Source organism: Centroberyx affinis, unplaced genomic scaffold (assembly GCF_046629955.1).
Source record: "Centroberyx affinis isolate AG114_WGS23_722 - 3 ecotype Tasmania unplaced genomic scaffold, CSIRO-AGI_Caff_v1 ptg004997l_1, whole genome shotgun sequence".
NCBI lineage: Eukaryota > Metazoa > Chordata > Actinopteri > Beryciformes > Berycidae > Centroberyx > Centroberyx affinis.
This window is the reverse complement of record NW_027282462.1, coordinates 61,378-77,289: the sequence shown is the minus strand read 5'-3', so window position 1 is coordinate 77,289 and position 15,912 is coordinate 61,378. Positions and strand designations below refer to the sequence as shown.

Here is a 15,912-nt window from a genome sequence, read left to right as displayed (position 1 = left end):
AGAGGAGAATTGAACGGCTGATCAACGGTTCGGTACTTTATGAAACTGCCACCATCAAGTGAACTCTCTGGGCGGTGGACAAACTTTCCAAAGAAATAAATGTATGTTTTGAACATCAGCAAAATATCTCCTAGTATCTTTAATTCACTGTAGAAATTCAAAATGTAATACTTAATGATTTGCTGATAGTGGCCGATAGCTACACGCCAAATGTGAATAAGGGGAGTGCCGGCATGTATATATTTATTTCCACTTCAAGCACTGGCATGAGGCAATTCACTGTGACATACCGTGGGAAAGGGTTTGTTCAATAAAATTTCGAAACCCCTCGGTCTATAATTTGTTCAGGACAATTATCATATTCATATTTCAGTTGTCAATCCGCCAGTCCATCTTCATTGGGGATTCAGGTGCACAAGGACAGAAAAGTTTATCAGCTAGACCAACTCGTGCGACTTTCAATTTCTCCTATTTCTTCTCTCCTCTGGTCCTACGGCCCTAAAGTGAGGCGACCCATCTGGTATTTGCTAGAAGTGCCAGGCACCCAGTCCGGGGCTTGTAGACAGGTGGTGCTGGGTGGTGGGAAGAAGGATGAGGATGCCTAACGAAAAAGGACAGAGGTGGCATGTGTCGACGTGTCTGCCTACGCTAAAAACAAAGTGACTGTGAGAAAGAAACAATGATGCCACCGCTCCCTTTCTCCTCACACCTTATAATTTGTAATCACAACAGATTAAAATGTTCGTGTCCCAGAGTTAGATTTTCCCCGCAGTGAAAAGTCCTATTTGTATACTGCTAGTGTATTCCAGTTCTGAACCACGGCTGGATTATACAACTACAACCTACATCGATGCAGAAAACTCAACAATCGGATTTTAAAAACTTAACTCACAACATTATGACTGTCCCTTTATTTTTTTTTAAAACTGGGCTGAACTGACGGCCAAACCAATTGGATGGTGCTACTTGAACGGACATAAAACACTTTGCATCTTGTTTACAGTCGCGTGAAGCTGTGAGAGGGAGGGAGGGAAATGCCAGTGAGACATCTGCAAACAAACTGGTACATTTACGTAGTTTTCACATGAACCGGTGCATGCAGATGAACCAGCAGGTATCTAGGAATTTTTGGCGAGCTATTTTTACAAATTGAGTGGTGCATGTGAACACGTTCCCCAACATCGAGTAATGTACCGGTACCGGTGCCATGTACAGTGGCCTACATTGACACTGACATTGACAGTTTTTGTAACTGTACTATAACATACGTTCATTTTTTATTTATTTCCTATAGCTGTAATCTGTTTGTTTAATTAGTTCAGTTTTGATCTTAAGTTACTTTACTAAGCTGGATATTTGAATTCCAATTTGAATTAATTTATAGATTCAAGAGTGCCCTCTGGTGGTTATTGAATTAAATTAGAGACTTATGAAAAATAGTTTATTTGTGCTATTGTAGTAGCCTACATTTAGAGCATAATCTTAAATGTTGAACCATTAACTGTTAAAAGTTTAAATGTTTCACATTTGTTGTGTAAGGTGTTGCTGTATTATGATATGTTTGGGAATTCCAACTGCACCTGTGGTAGATATTGCATGACAGACTAGTAGTTACATGCTGAGAAGTAAGTAATGCAAAAAGCAAAAAGCCCAGCATGTAAATCAATCCTGTCTTATTTCATCTAGCAGGAGAATTGGGGTCAGGGGGCATTATATCTTTGTACAAACACTAATCAATTGAACTAATCAATAACATTTTTCAGAGGTGTAACCAAGTCAATTTTTCCTAAGTCTTGAGGAAGAAGTCTCAAATCAAGTTCCAAGTCTAAATGTAGATTACCAAGTCAAGTCCATGTCATTAATGTCAAGTCTCAAGTCTAAATGTAGAACAGCAAGTCAAGTCAGAACAAATCAAGAGTCCAGTATCAATTTAATATCTTAAAGAAAACTAAATATCTAGGACTTTTCAATGCAATATGGTTTTAATAGGATAAAAACTTGGTAAGAGCATCATGAGTTTGATTTCTAGAATCAGTTTCAACTTCAATAAATTCAATCATTCCATACAAATTCAGAAAACAGAATTTAAATTCAGTCGTCTGCTGGAACAAATCTCATCACTTTCAATCTAAGTCATTTACACAAACACAAGATCTCAAGTCAAGACTTTAGAAACCTTTTCAAGTCATCAGAGTACAAGTCAGAGTCAAGTCCCAAGTCACCAGAACCCAAGTCAAGGCAAGTCTCAAGTCTTCTCTTCATGCATCAAGTCAAGTCTCAAGCAATTAAAATAGAGTCCAAGTCATGTGACACAAGTCCCCACCTCTGCATTTTTCCATGCTCTTGTCACACACCAACAGCCAAGATGCAGCTGTCCTCGTCTTGTCCTCCCAGTTTCTCAGGAGTGTTTAGTGTCTACTGCCTTGCACTCAAGTGCACTTCTATAGTGTAACATGTAAGCAAAATAAGCACAGAATTTAAAAACACCAATGCCAAAGATGTTACTCATTATTATTCTGAAATGCGTAGTCTATTGTTTTCTGGACCCACCTGCGTCTGTGAAGCAGGGAGATACACTATTTTGACTTGTCTATCTATTCACAATAAAGACATACAAAATCAATATATTATACTGAACAAAAATATAAATGCAACACTTTTGGTTTTGCTCCCATTTTTCATGAGTTGAAATAAAAGATCTACGACTTTTTCTATGCACTCAAAAGGCTTATTTCTCTCAAATTTTGTTCACAAATTTGTTTAAATCCATGTTAGTGAGCACTTCTCCTTTGCCAAGATAATCCATCCACCTGACAGGTGTGGCATATCAAGATGCTGATTAAACAGCATGATTACTGCACAGGTGTGCCTTGGGCTGGTCACAATAAAAGGCCACTCTAAAATGTGCAATTTTATCTTGAAAAAAGACATTTATTAGGCACTGAACTATGGATCTCACATGACTAGGGCTACAGATATGCATTTTTTGAAAACCAGTCAGTATCTGGTGTGATCACCATTTGCCTCATGCAGTGCGACACATCTCCTTCACATTTTGTTGATCAGGTTGTTGATTGTGGCCTGTGGAGTGTTGGTCCAACATACTCAATGGGTGACATGTCTGGTGAGTATGCAGGCCATGCAAGAACTGGGATGTTTTCAGCTTCCAGGAATTGTGTACAGATCCTTGCAACATGGGGCTGTGCGTTATCATGCTGCAACATGAGCTCTGGTGGACATTCCTGCAGTCAGCATGCATATTGCACGCTCCCTTGAAACTTGCAAAATCTGTGGCATTGTGTTGTGTGATAAAAACTGCACATTTTAGAGTGGCCTTTTATTGTGACCAGCCCAAGGCACACCTGTGCAATAATCATGCTGTTTAATCAGCATCTTGATATGCCACACCTGTCAGGTGGATGGATTATCTTGGCAAAGGAGAAGTGCTCACTAACTAATTTAAACAAATTTGTGAACACAATTTGAGATAAATAAGCCTTTTGTGGGCATAGAAAAAGTCTTAGATCTTTTATTTCAACTCATGAAAAATGGGAGCAAAAACAAAAGTGTTGCGTTTGTATTTTTGTTCAGTGTATATGATCTCTTTATGTCACCAAAATTACATTAGGGAGGCTTGTTATGTCTCTCCAACATGCTGCTTTCTGTCCTGTGCTGTGGTTTGTTTCCTTGTGTTTTATTTTGCTGCATGACATCAAATTGGTTGGGGATTAAATGTTGATCTGTTAGATCTAGGTAGGTTTGTGATAAAAGGCTATATTGATAAGCCTGACTTGATTTAAGAGGCCTCTATTAAATGGCTGGTTGATCTTGAAACAATAAACTCCAACATGTTTCAGCAGGGCGTGAAAGATACTGCCATAACATTCAGCAATGTAAACAGACTCTGGTAACTAGGAAGTGGCAATATAGTGATGGACCAGTTAGGGAGCTGACAACTAGACGAAAGGCCATGAGATTATCTAATAAAGCCACTTCAATCCATCAAACAAAACATGCAACACAGAAAACCCATAGAGAAAAAAAACAAAAACAATCTGGATTATTTAGTATCAAAGAAAACTCTAAAAATAAAACCTAAAGCGAGACAAAAAAACATTTCACATTATAAGAATGGTTTCACATCAAAGTCCCCATTAACAGCTGGGTATTGAGAGGGCTTCAGTTAAAAAAGAAAAAAAAAAGAAAAATACATTTATTTTATCTTATTTTATGTTATTTCAATATTCTACTAGTACTAGGCAAATACTACTAAATTACTAATAAAATCATCTTAGTCTGCAATATTTTGACTTATGGTTAGTGTTTGTCCGTATCCATCACTTAAATTTGAAGAGGAATCTTTTTCTAACTGCCAAAATAATGATTTTGAATTGTTTGTTACTAAAGTTTTTTTTAAATAAATATAATTGCTAACTGGGCTCTGAAACAGAAAGGTATTGCGCCCATGCATAGAAAGTAAGGCATTTTTATGGATTCCTGCAATGTTTTTGTTCTGGTTTGTCCTTCATGTTCTCCCACATTTTCAGAGTTTCCCATGACATGGCACATGATGTAGACATCAAATTCAGCAAAATGGTAGATAACAGTGGCCAGTTCCCACACAACAAAAATGATCCCAGCTGGTGGCGCCCTAATTAAAGGTCAAACTTCAGACACAAATCCCACACAGCAAGTCTGAGTGACATAACTTTGTGTACACGTGCAGCCAGACGTACTCTTCAACTTTACCGTTTTAGTTTTCTGCCATTTTGACATTTTTGGAAAACATTCTTGGCTTTTAAAATATTTGATTTAACATCAAACTCAGTACTCAACTTAAAGGACTTTGATACATTATACCAGTGATTCTCAATCTTTTTCATGTCAAGGACTCTAATTCAGTCCACATTACAGCCACAGACCCCCATCTGATGAGATTTTGTCTCTCAGACCCAAATATGAGAATATTTTTATTGTTAGATATGATTTTGTCCGGACCCCACGTTGAGAACCACTGCATTATAAGACTATGAACAAGCTTGACTGAATAAACAATTTAGTCGGCATTAACTGATTGCATTGATGAGAAGGGAAATGGTCATAACTCAATGACCATCAATCCAATCATCATAAAGTCTAACTGGGTCTAACATATGTAAAATACACTATAGGAAACATATTTCATAACCAACCCATAGGTGGTGCCACAAATCCCCAAACGTTGTACCTCCTAATCCAGCCAACACATTTCTATACAATTTGGTACACATGATCTGTGGTCAGCTAATATTCAAAATGTCAGTGATATGGGATTTTAAACCATTTGAATACTCTGAAAAACTGAGTTTTCCTAAGGCTCTGTCAGTTATCAACCCACTGACACCAAAAATGATTCACATTTACACAAAGACATACAGTATAATATCAATTCATCTTTATTTATATAGCACATTTTGCGCTACCAAATAGTATGCACTTAACATTAAATTCAATAAATTAAAAAATAAAGTAAAAAAAGAAAATACATTTAAAACAAAATACACAAAATATAGTGCAAGCAATAAAATAAAGTGCAAGAAACCTACAGGAGGAAATAAGATAAAACACAAATAAGAGAGGTCAAATAGTGGGTTGAGCCGGTTGAACCGGTAAAGCATGTACGGTTAAGGCTCAGTCCTAACAGCAGGGGCACAGGATCAAATCCTGTCTTTCCTGTCTCTCTCTACTGTGCCTGTTCAAATAATAATTTATTATACCTATATGCGTACTTCATACATTCATAAATTAGCATTGCTTGGGACTAGTGGTCGTTTAGAGCTTTGAGGGCTTGTACCTGTTGAGTCTACATTGAGGGACCCTGAACCATCTGCCTGAGGGGAGGAGCTGTACTCAGACTGGAGGTAGTGGGTAGGGTCTGAGATGATTTTCTGTGCCTGGCTGATTATGGTGTTTTCATAGATAGCCTGAAGGTCGGGATGCTGTTTGACAACCCATGATCCTTGTAGCTCTCTGTGTGAGGCGGGTGATCTCTACAACCGCATGGTAGAAGCTCAGCAGCACTCTCTGATTCACACCAAAGACCCTGAGCCTGCGCAGCAAACGTAGTCGCAGTTGGACCCTGGTTTAGACTCTGTCCACCTGTCCTCCAGTTACGTTAGAGCTCCACTATCAGCGTTTTTTCTTTTTAGCTTGGACACAGCCATCGGACGCAATGCGAGCAGCGGAGCATCTTTCAGTGCTGGTAAAGTAATCATTCCTTCGATGCCTGACACCTGATGGCTGTAGTGGAGCAGGGCCTTTAGGCTATTGTCTATGTGAACTGTCTATGAGCGTACCTGAGCAATAGTCATGGATAACAACTGCTGGAGTGGTCACCTATGGATCAAACACCATCTCCTCTGTTTTCTTGGCGGTTGGCATTCAGGCGGAGATGGTGGTCATCACACCACTGTACAAAGCTTTGGATTGTGGATTTATACTGAGGGACGTCTGAATCTTTGGACATGACACCTAGGATGGCTGTATTATCTGGGAATTTCACTATATAGTTGTTCGTAGTGCTGCTAGTGCAGCTGTTAGTGTACAGGGTGAATAATACGGGTGAGCTAACACATCACTGGAGGGTGCCAGTGCTTAAGATAAGATAAAATAAGATAGCACTTTATTGATCCCCTTGGAGAAATTCAGGTGCCACAGCGGCAACTGACGGACAATGCCAAAGAAGTGAAGTATGTCAACTGTGATGGGCTCAGACAGGGTCCTGTTCACTCTGACCAGTTGGGTGCGGTTAGTGAGGAAGGAGTGCTACCACTTGATGGTGAAGGGGTAGACTTCTGGTGACCGATGTTACTTGCAGTGGAAGTGCTCTGCTCCTCGCCCCCCTCTGTTTCTCCAATCCTCAGACTGTGCAGCTCACAGCTGGTCGCCCTCATCTTCCCGCCTTCCTGTGTAGTGAGGAGGTGGGTATAGCACAAACATGTCTCAGTATATTTAATTAATACAGTAAATGGTTAATGTCGATAATAAAAAACTTAGGGAACATAAATTTGTGACTTACTTCATCTCCACACCAACACACCAACACAGACAAAAAAGCCAACGCCAACGGCAATGGCAATGCCAGTGATATCATGTATGCCAATGCCACTGATTTTTTTACCACCTGAAAGTATATAAGCAAGATGTTCATGTTGGGCTCAAGGTGCTGCTCTGTAGGTTTGTTTCCAAGATTACATGTTTACTAAATTTGGCTAGTGTGCAATGAAATAAAATGAAAGATCAAACGCTTCATGGGTCGGTAAATAATCTGTACTTACCAGGTTCATCCAGTCCCTCCTTCTTGTTGCCTTGGTCTTCTGTTACATTTGCAGAGACTGTTTATAATGACATAGAGAAAAGTGTTCAAGTACTCAGGTTCCTACACATGCAGAAATAATACTGCTGTTGAAGCAGCACCTGAACCATAGAGTATTAGCTTCACTGTGCTTACCAACAGTCAGGTTAATGTAATCCATCTTGACCTGACCAGGCAGTCGAACAGAGCATCTGTATCTTCCTGCATCAGACTGATTTACATTGGAGAGTTTCAGGGAAAAGTTTCCTCTGCTCAGTTCATCCAGGAAGAGAGATGTTCTGTTTGTGAATGGCTCCTCCTGTTCAATCCATCCATGGCGATAAACGTAGAAAACGGTTTTGAGGCTACCTCTACTCCACTCCACTATTAGAGAAGTCACATTGAACGGGGGCTCCAGGTGACACTGCAGAATGACGTCATCACCAACTTCTGCCTTTATTGGCTGAGATGAACAATTCACCGCTGGCTCTCCTGGAGAGACAAATATTACATTTAGACCAGATTTAAATTTAAAGCCTCCATTTCGTCATCTGTAACAAAGTACAAAAAAGGACAACCTACTTTTAAAACATTTAAATATTTTATTGGTTTCCTGGTTTGTTTATGTTTATCCTTTAGCCAGGAAACAACAGCAGTTGTATTGGTTCAATTCAAGGGACTTACATATTCTCTCATGACAAGGAAAGTGAAGTGATTTTAGATGCAGCCTGTGGAGTCAGGCAGTAAATCATTTGCACACAAAATGTAGCCTAATGCATAATGTACACACTAGGGTGTAACAGCACAATGTTACTAGGCCTACAAACTATTACATCTGTAGCCTGCACTAGTTACATATACATATCTACAACATAATAATGTTGGTCCGCCTTTGTGGTTGGGAAATATTAATTACTTTAACAGTATTACTGTATACTTTCCACATGTTAATACACAGGTTAACACTAGAAAGTCCAGACACCATACATTTACTCCTGTTTTGCAGTTTTAAATCAGTGTTGTTGGACTTTCAGCAGAGAACGTAGATAACAAGGTTTTAATTATATTTACTCCACTAACTGACAACTTGTTGGCCTTCTCTTACAGAGCCACAAAACCCACTGGCCTTTCTAATACACTGCAATAATGCCCGAGTAGTTTTACCTTATGGCTTTTAAGTTTCTTATCTGGCAGTTTCTGTGGTTTCTAAAATGATATGATCAAATCAAAGTAATTCCCCACTGAACAATCTTACGTTGATTAGACGTTTAAAACACGTCTAAACGGCCCATAGCCGTCTAGGCGACGTTGAAATCATGTCTTTTGCTCAGTGGGTCGAAAGACTATCTGGACTAGCTACGACTATTTACATGTTAAAAGCGACAGCTCACTGGGATCAAATTAAAATCTTCTAATCTATTCGTCATGGTTGTGCCACTGAACTTCCGCAACCTGTAGAAAGTTATAGAAAGCATGAAACGACGCCATACACACCGGCAAGGCACAAACCAACAGTAAACACACGATTTCAGTCGTGTCAATGTAGCAGTAAGCCCTTTATGATACTAATAATTTTTACATAATATAGCCTTGTGTAGGTCTAACGTTACCTATTTCGTCCATGGCAATGTGAACAGGCAGCAAAACGAGTAGTCCCACGACCAGGATCGGGTTCATAATCGAGTTCTCTATAGCGTAAACTTTTAAACTTATTAAAAAGACCTGCGATGCCGGCGTACTAGGTTTTCATGTTGTCCGTGCGAAAAACAAGACGTAATGAGGTTCGGGTCGTTATACTATGAAGCGAGGTAACTTCAGGGTCCACGGCGCTCCTCGTACGTTCTTTAATGAATCCAGGCTAATGTTTTGCTAAACTCTATCATATGCTTCAACTCTGCCACCTTTCGCGCGCTTTATTTCTCAAAGGCGGAAGCCAGGATCAGCGATCATATAGGTTGTTTGCAGTCACGTGATTCCGATGACGCAGGAAGTGAAAAGCAGAAAACACGAGATGGAGGAAAGCCCGTACTGTGCGAGTTTAGACGATATTACGAGAGAAAGGTATAAACAGAAAATCACAACATATGTTGGACGTGATCCTTATGTTATGAAGAGGAGCGATTTTTCAACTGAATTGAAGGACTTGCCTGCTATCGAGGCAGTAGATATAAGCAACTACGTTGTCCTCCAGACATCCTTCTACTCAAGAAAACAAATGAAAGCATACAAAAGTATGGAGGCATACAACTTTTTTGTAAGCGGTTGGGTCCACGACCTCGGTACCAAGGTTGTCCAAAATGACTGTCGTTTGGTTTTCGCCAGGGTGAGTGGCTTTTCTGTTATTGTCCTGTGGATTAACCTAGCAACAACAAAACGCCTCTCGACGTTAACGTTATGGTTGTTTACGGTGTAGGTTAACCACTCTCAAAGGTCCGGTGAAACGCCACTAAAGACGTGGATCATCGCGAAACAAGACGAAGAAGTCATTGTAGCTCATTGCAATTGCATGGCAGGGTAAGTTATTTACGTTCGCCTGTCTTTTGTGTGTAAATAATAACTGTTAACCCCGATTTAAGTGTTAGTGGTGTTGCTTGTAGATATTGTTTTAAATCTATCACCAGTGCACACCCACAGATGAACTGTGCAAAATACAATTTTCCATTTGTGGTTAATAAAGAAAAGTCTATTCTATTCTATTCTATCCACAGATTGTCAGAATCCTGTTCTCATGTAGGGGCAGTTCTGTTTTCCATTGAAGCTGGTGTTAAGATGCGAGATACAGCCTCCTGCACAACGGAAAAGTGCAAGTGGCTGATGCCATCACATGTAAAGAAGGTATTTAAATGTACATATAGTTGCTTTTGTTTTTGTATAAGATGTATGCACATGTAATTGTAGTCTACCCTACCGTACTGAGGTAAATGACAGTAACTGTCAATTTCTAAAACACACTTACAGATCCTAACACAGGAAAACTAAGATCAAACACTGCAACTACAATTTCTATGGTTTGCCAACACAAATTGTAGTTGCAATGTCATATCTTAAATTTTCCATGTTATGGACCGCAGAAGTGTGTGTTAGAAATTGTCAGATACTGTCATTTCCCTTAGTAGGGCAGTACTTCATGATCTTTATGATTTTCACATTTTTCAGATTCCTGCCGCTCCTGTAGCTCTTATAGACTTCTCCTCAGCAAAATCCAAAAAACAAAAACTGGATGATGCCATCGCTGGGAGGTCAACTGGACAACCTAAGGTTGGGAAACCAGTTCAGTGTCCAAGATTGAAGAGAGGGTCAGAAACGTATGCTAGGTTTTTTGATTCCTTAAGCAGAAACTGTCCAAAGAGTGCTGCACTGATGGCTAGGGAGAATTACTACAAGGAATTTGTCCCCAAATCTTGCATGCTGCCTAAAACTGTTCTTGAATACAGAACACCAGAGACTCTGCAGCTATCCCCCAAAGAGCTTGGAGAGCTATGCCAGGATTTCCAGCTAGAAGAGCTAACCCCTTCTCAGGTCCAGGCTGTAGAGAAGGCATCTCGAAGCCAGGGTGCATCCAGGATTTGGTATCGACAAAGAGCTGGACGCATAACTGCCTCTAAGCTTAAACAAATTCTTAAGACTAACCCTCTGCAACCATCCAAGAGCCTGATTAAGGCCATATGCTACCCAGAGGCACACAAGTTCACCACAGTCGCGACAAGGTATTTAGGGTTTGAATTAGGATAAGACAGAGGTGAGATTTTGGGTAAGACTAGCACAAGGGTCAACATCAGGTATAGGCTTATAAGGCAAGGGTTAGTCAGGGGTAGGGTTAAGCATAGGGGTTAGGATAATAGTCAGTATTTAAACCACTGAACCATAATAATGTTGCCTACAATAATGACCCAAGTTTCTAAATTCAACACTAAATATTAAATTATTGTCTCTGTGTACCGTTTACAGTTACGGATGCAAACATGAGGCACAAGCCAGAAGAGAGTATGAGAAGCTGATGGGTCCGGAGCACGAGGGCTTCTCGTGTATGGAAAGTGGTCTCTGGCTGAATCCCAAGTGGCCATACATAGGAGCTTCGCCTGATGGGATTGCCACTTGCGACTGTCATGGAACAGGGATTTGCGAGATAAAGGTAATATTGCGGTTCATTATAAACGTGCTGAGAAAGATGTTCGACATATAAATTCATAATTTCACTTTAATGTAAAGACAGAAAGCATTTTAACTGTGGAAAGATATTGGCATGCATACTTGTTTACCGGGTTTAATTCACTGATTTCTTATATAAAGACAATAGGTGTTTTTTTTTTTTACTGATATGTTCCGACTGCCAAGCCTGCAGTCTTCATCAGAAATATTGCTGAAGCTTCCTGTCAGCTGATTTATGTGGTAACAGGTAGGACGACCATGTCCACATAAATCAGCTGACAGGAAGCTTCGGCAACACCTCTGATGAAGACTGCAGGCTTGGCAGTCGAAACATGTCAGGTAAAAAACACCTGTCTTTACATAAGAATCAGTGAATTAAATAAAAAGTCAGACAAAATTGGCCTCTTCAGTCTATTGTTTACATGTTCTTTTCACTGTTAATTTTAGTGCCCACACTGCAAGCAAGACGAGGTTAATCTGCGCCTGTGTGCTGGAGAAAAGGGATTCTGCCTCATCAATGATGGGGATGATGTTACACTGGACAGGAGCCATGCTTACTACTTCCAAGTCCACGCACAGCTTCACATTGTGGATGCTGAGTATTGCGACTTTGTGGTGTGGAACTGTAATGACATTTTTGTTGAAAGAATTTAGCCTGATATGGAATTTTGGGATGGTATGATTCCCAAAGTTGAGGATTTTTTCAGAAACAGTATACTTCCAGAAGTGTTGGGACACAAAGTAACAAGTTGACATGTAATATGATGAAAGGACACTAGCTCACATCAGCTGAGGCACTAGATTCAGTCATATTTTGCAAATGAAAAACACATGACTAACATGAATGTATCTTTTTTTTTTTTTTTGGGCAATCAGATGTTTATTGAGAAGATTAAATAATACAACAAAGGTATTAGTGGTTTCTTATTTACAAAAACAGTGTACAACTATAAATTGGATTCAATTTCATGATCAACCACTTGGTAGAACATTACTTTTACCAACCATGACCCGTCTACAGTGGTGGAAAATAACTAAGTGCATTTTCTCAAGTACTGTACTTAAGTACATTTTTTTGAGATACTTGAGTATTTCCATTTGATGCTACTTTATACTTCCACTCCACTACATTTCAGAGGGAAATATTGTACTTTCTACTCCACTACATTTAGTTGACAGCTTTAGTTACTTTTCGGATGGAGATTTGACACAATGGATAATATAACAAGCTTTTAAAATACAACACATTGTTAAAGATGAAACCAGTGGTTTCCAATCTTTTTGGCTTTTGACGTCTTCCAAAAAGCAGTGTGTAGTCGGGTCACATTTCAGATGTCTATGAGTTGTTAACAGCTCCACCAAATAGTGATTTTTCCCTCTAAACCTCACATGGTTTCATTTCAATAAATGTTCAAATGATCCAATATTTGAGCAAAAATCAAAGATTAGAGAAAAAGTCCAAAAACTGAAAACAGATTTGTGTATCAGAACTTTGTTTTTTCTTCTTTGCTCTCCCATTAATCATCTCACGACCCCTCAGATTTATCCGGTGACCCTTTGGAGGGGCCCGACCCCTAGGTTGGGAACCACTGGACTAAACTAGCTAACTGTATATAAAGTAGTTCAAACTAGCTCCACCTCCAGCAGCTACAACAGTAACATGCTGCTTACACACTGATGCTTCAGTATTAATAATCTAATGATGTCATATATAATAAAATATCAGTCAGAGGGACCAAACCACTACTTTTACTTTAATACTTTAACTACATTTTGCTGCTAATACATATGTACTTTTAGTAGGATTTTTCATGCAGGACTTTTACTTGTAATAGAGTATTTTTACATTGCTGTATTGGTACTTTTACTTAATTAAAGGATCAGAGTACTTCTTCCACCTCTGCCCGTCTACAGACCATGTTCCTCTAGTTTTTGTAATTTCTTACTCCAGTGGGACGATAGACTGATAAATTTGACAAGGCACCTCAAATAACGCCAATCTTATCAATCAATGACAGTGACTCGCCTGGTTTTGTTACCATGTGTTCGATGGGCATGGCCCTACTTTGCAGAATCTGATATTTCCTTCTGACTAATCCTATAACCCTTTCGACATGAATACTCACATTAGCTATTTTTCTAGTTTGTTCCACCTCGTATGCTGACAACTGTCTTTTCCCCTTAGTGAACGCAGGTATCTGTAGTGAAGCACAGTATAATCCTACACTATTCCCAACATTAAACCCACGGTGCTAGAACAATATCTCCAGGTAACAGGTTTTTTAGGAGGTCACTCTCTTCAGTAATCTGCTTATTAGAGCTGCAACGATTAATCGATTAGTTGTCAACTATTAAATTAATCAACAACTGTTTTGATAATCGATTAATCGGTTTGAGTAATTTTTTAAGAAAAATAAGTCAAAATTCTCTGATTCCAGCTTCTTAAATGTGAATATTTTCTGGTTTCTTTCCTCCTCTATGACAGTAAACTGAATATCTTTGGGTTGTGGACAAAACAAGACATTTGAAGACGTTGTCTTGGGCTTTGGGAAACACTGATCCACATTTTTCACCATTTTCTGACATTTTATAGACCAAACAACTAATCCATTAATCAAGAAAATAATTGACAGATTAATCGACAATGAAAATGATCGTTAGTTGCAGCCCTACTGCTTATCACTAACTCTTCCTCCCCAGGCAGGAGATATGTAAGAGACATACCCTTGGGGAGCAACACCGATCAGAAACCTCACAGTGTGGTAAGAATACAAGAGGCTATGATGGCTAAAAAGTGAGGTGCCTACTGTTTTGACACAGAAATATAATTTAGCCTTTATCCTGCAGTTACATACCGTTGATCCACCTTTCTGGTTGAGAAACATATTACTTACTATCACAATATTACTGTGTAGTTTCCACATGTTAATACACAGGTTAAAAGCTAGAAGACTTCAGAATTAAAGTCCCTCGGGAATATAAATATGAAAACCCACCAGCAGATGGCGGCGTTTCTCACCAAGGCTGGGATGCAGGAAAGTCACCTACAGCCTGACATGGATGACATGGACGTGGGGTCCGGGGACCACCAGTAGTCCTTGCGGGGGTTCCAGGGGGTCCCCAGCAAACTGATGAATTGTTAAACTTCAGCATTATTTCATTTACAAGAAGTTAACACAATTAGAGAATGTAGAAGAATGATTGTTTTGATCATAGTTTCTCTGTTATCTCTCCACCTACAATGCAGATAGTTATACATTTCTGGACAAAATCATATCTAACAACATTTCAAGGACCCTAATTTAGTCCACATTAGGACCACAGACCCCCATTTGATGAGATTTTGTCTTTCGGACCCAAATCTGAGAACATTTTTATTGTCAGATATGATTTTGTCCATAATTCCATGACTATCTGTATTGTAGGTAGAGAGATAACAGAGAAACTATGATCAAAATAGTCATTGTTCTACATTCTCTAACTGTGTTAACTTCTTGTAAATGAAAACAACAATTCATCAATTTGCTGGGGTCCCCCTCAAGGAACTCCCTCAGGGACCCCTGGTGGTCCCCGGACCCCGCATTGAGAACCACTGCAGTAGTAGACACTATTAGAGATATCCATGCCACTTAATCTACTTTGGAGTCATTAAATGTTTTTCTTAAATAAAGGAATCTATTGATCTGAATCTGATGCCAAACTAGATATTATGGATTTATTGAAAATGACACGTCCATTTTAAGAGGGTATCAGCCACTCCATTTTGTTTGAGTGGTGACTGACTTGTCATGGGAATAAAGATGGAGTCGATCCATGCAATTTTCATTCATTCATTCATTCATTCATTCGTTCTGTGTCTTTACCTGCTTATTTGTGTATTCCTATTCAGGGTCACAGGGAACTGAAGTCTGTCCCAGTATAAATTGGGCAGAAAGCATGGAGACACCCAGGACCGGTCACCAGTCCTTCACAGGGCATAAACCATTTCCATTTTGTTGTTTAAAGCTGCATTAGGAAACTTCACATTTTGCCAGCTCCAAAGAGAGTAAACTGTTTGAACTTCAATACCCAGAAATCCTGCGAGGTGAGGTCAGTAAACGTCACACAGCTCGCTCATGTTGACCGACTGGTCTGTGATGCTTTATACCAAAGTAAACCAAAGAGATGAGAGAGGAAAACATGAAACGTTGGTGAGTCCAGGTTTCTCTGGACGGAGCGTTTACGCTGTCATTTAGTCTCATACTGAGCCTTAAAATCTGATTCTTTTAAAACAAGCTGGTTTATCTCACCCTATCACACTTGTTTCCAATGTAGTTTCATTTGATTTTTAGGAATTTTCTAGAAACAAGCATCTCTCTCTTGAAACAAGCCAGGATACGGCAGATCACTCCACTGGTATAAATAAATAAATAAATAAATAAATACAAATT

The 15,912-nt window shown here is 39.4% G+C and overlaps 1 protein-coding gene across 1 annotated transcript; it reads right to left on the bottom strand.

Moving 5' to 3' along the window:
• Nucleotides 1–5,435: 5,435 nt before the first annotated feature.
• On the bottom strand, nucleotides 5,436–9,336 carry LOC139666424 (myelin-oligodendrocyte glycoprotein-like). The gene is made up of 5 exons (XM_071545632.1): nucleotides 8,944–9,336; nucleotides 7,490–7,825; nucleotides 7,317–7,373; nucleotides 7,058–7,162; nucleotides 5,436–6,944 (listed from the first exon to the last, which is right to left on the bottom strand). The coding sequence occupies exons 1-4, from the start codon at nucleotides 9,008–9,010 to the stop codon at nucleotides 7,059–7,061; spliced, it is 564 nt and encodes a 187-aa protein (XP_071401733.1). The 5' UTR covers nucleotides 9,011–9,336; the 3' UTR covers nucleotides 5,436–6,944; nucleotide 7,058.
• Nucleotides 9,337–15,912: the final 6,576 nt, after the last annotated feature.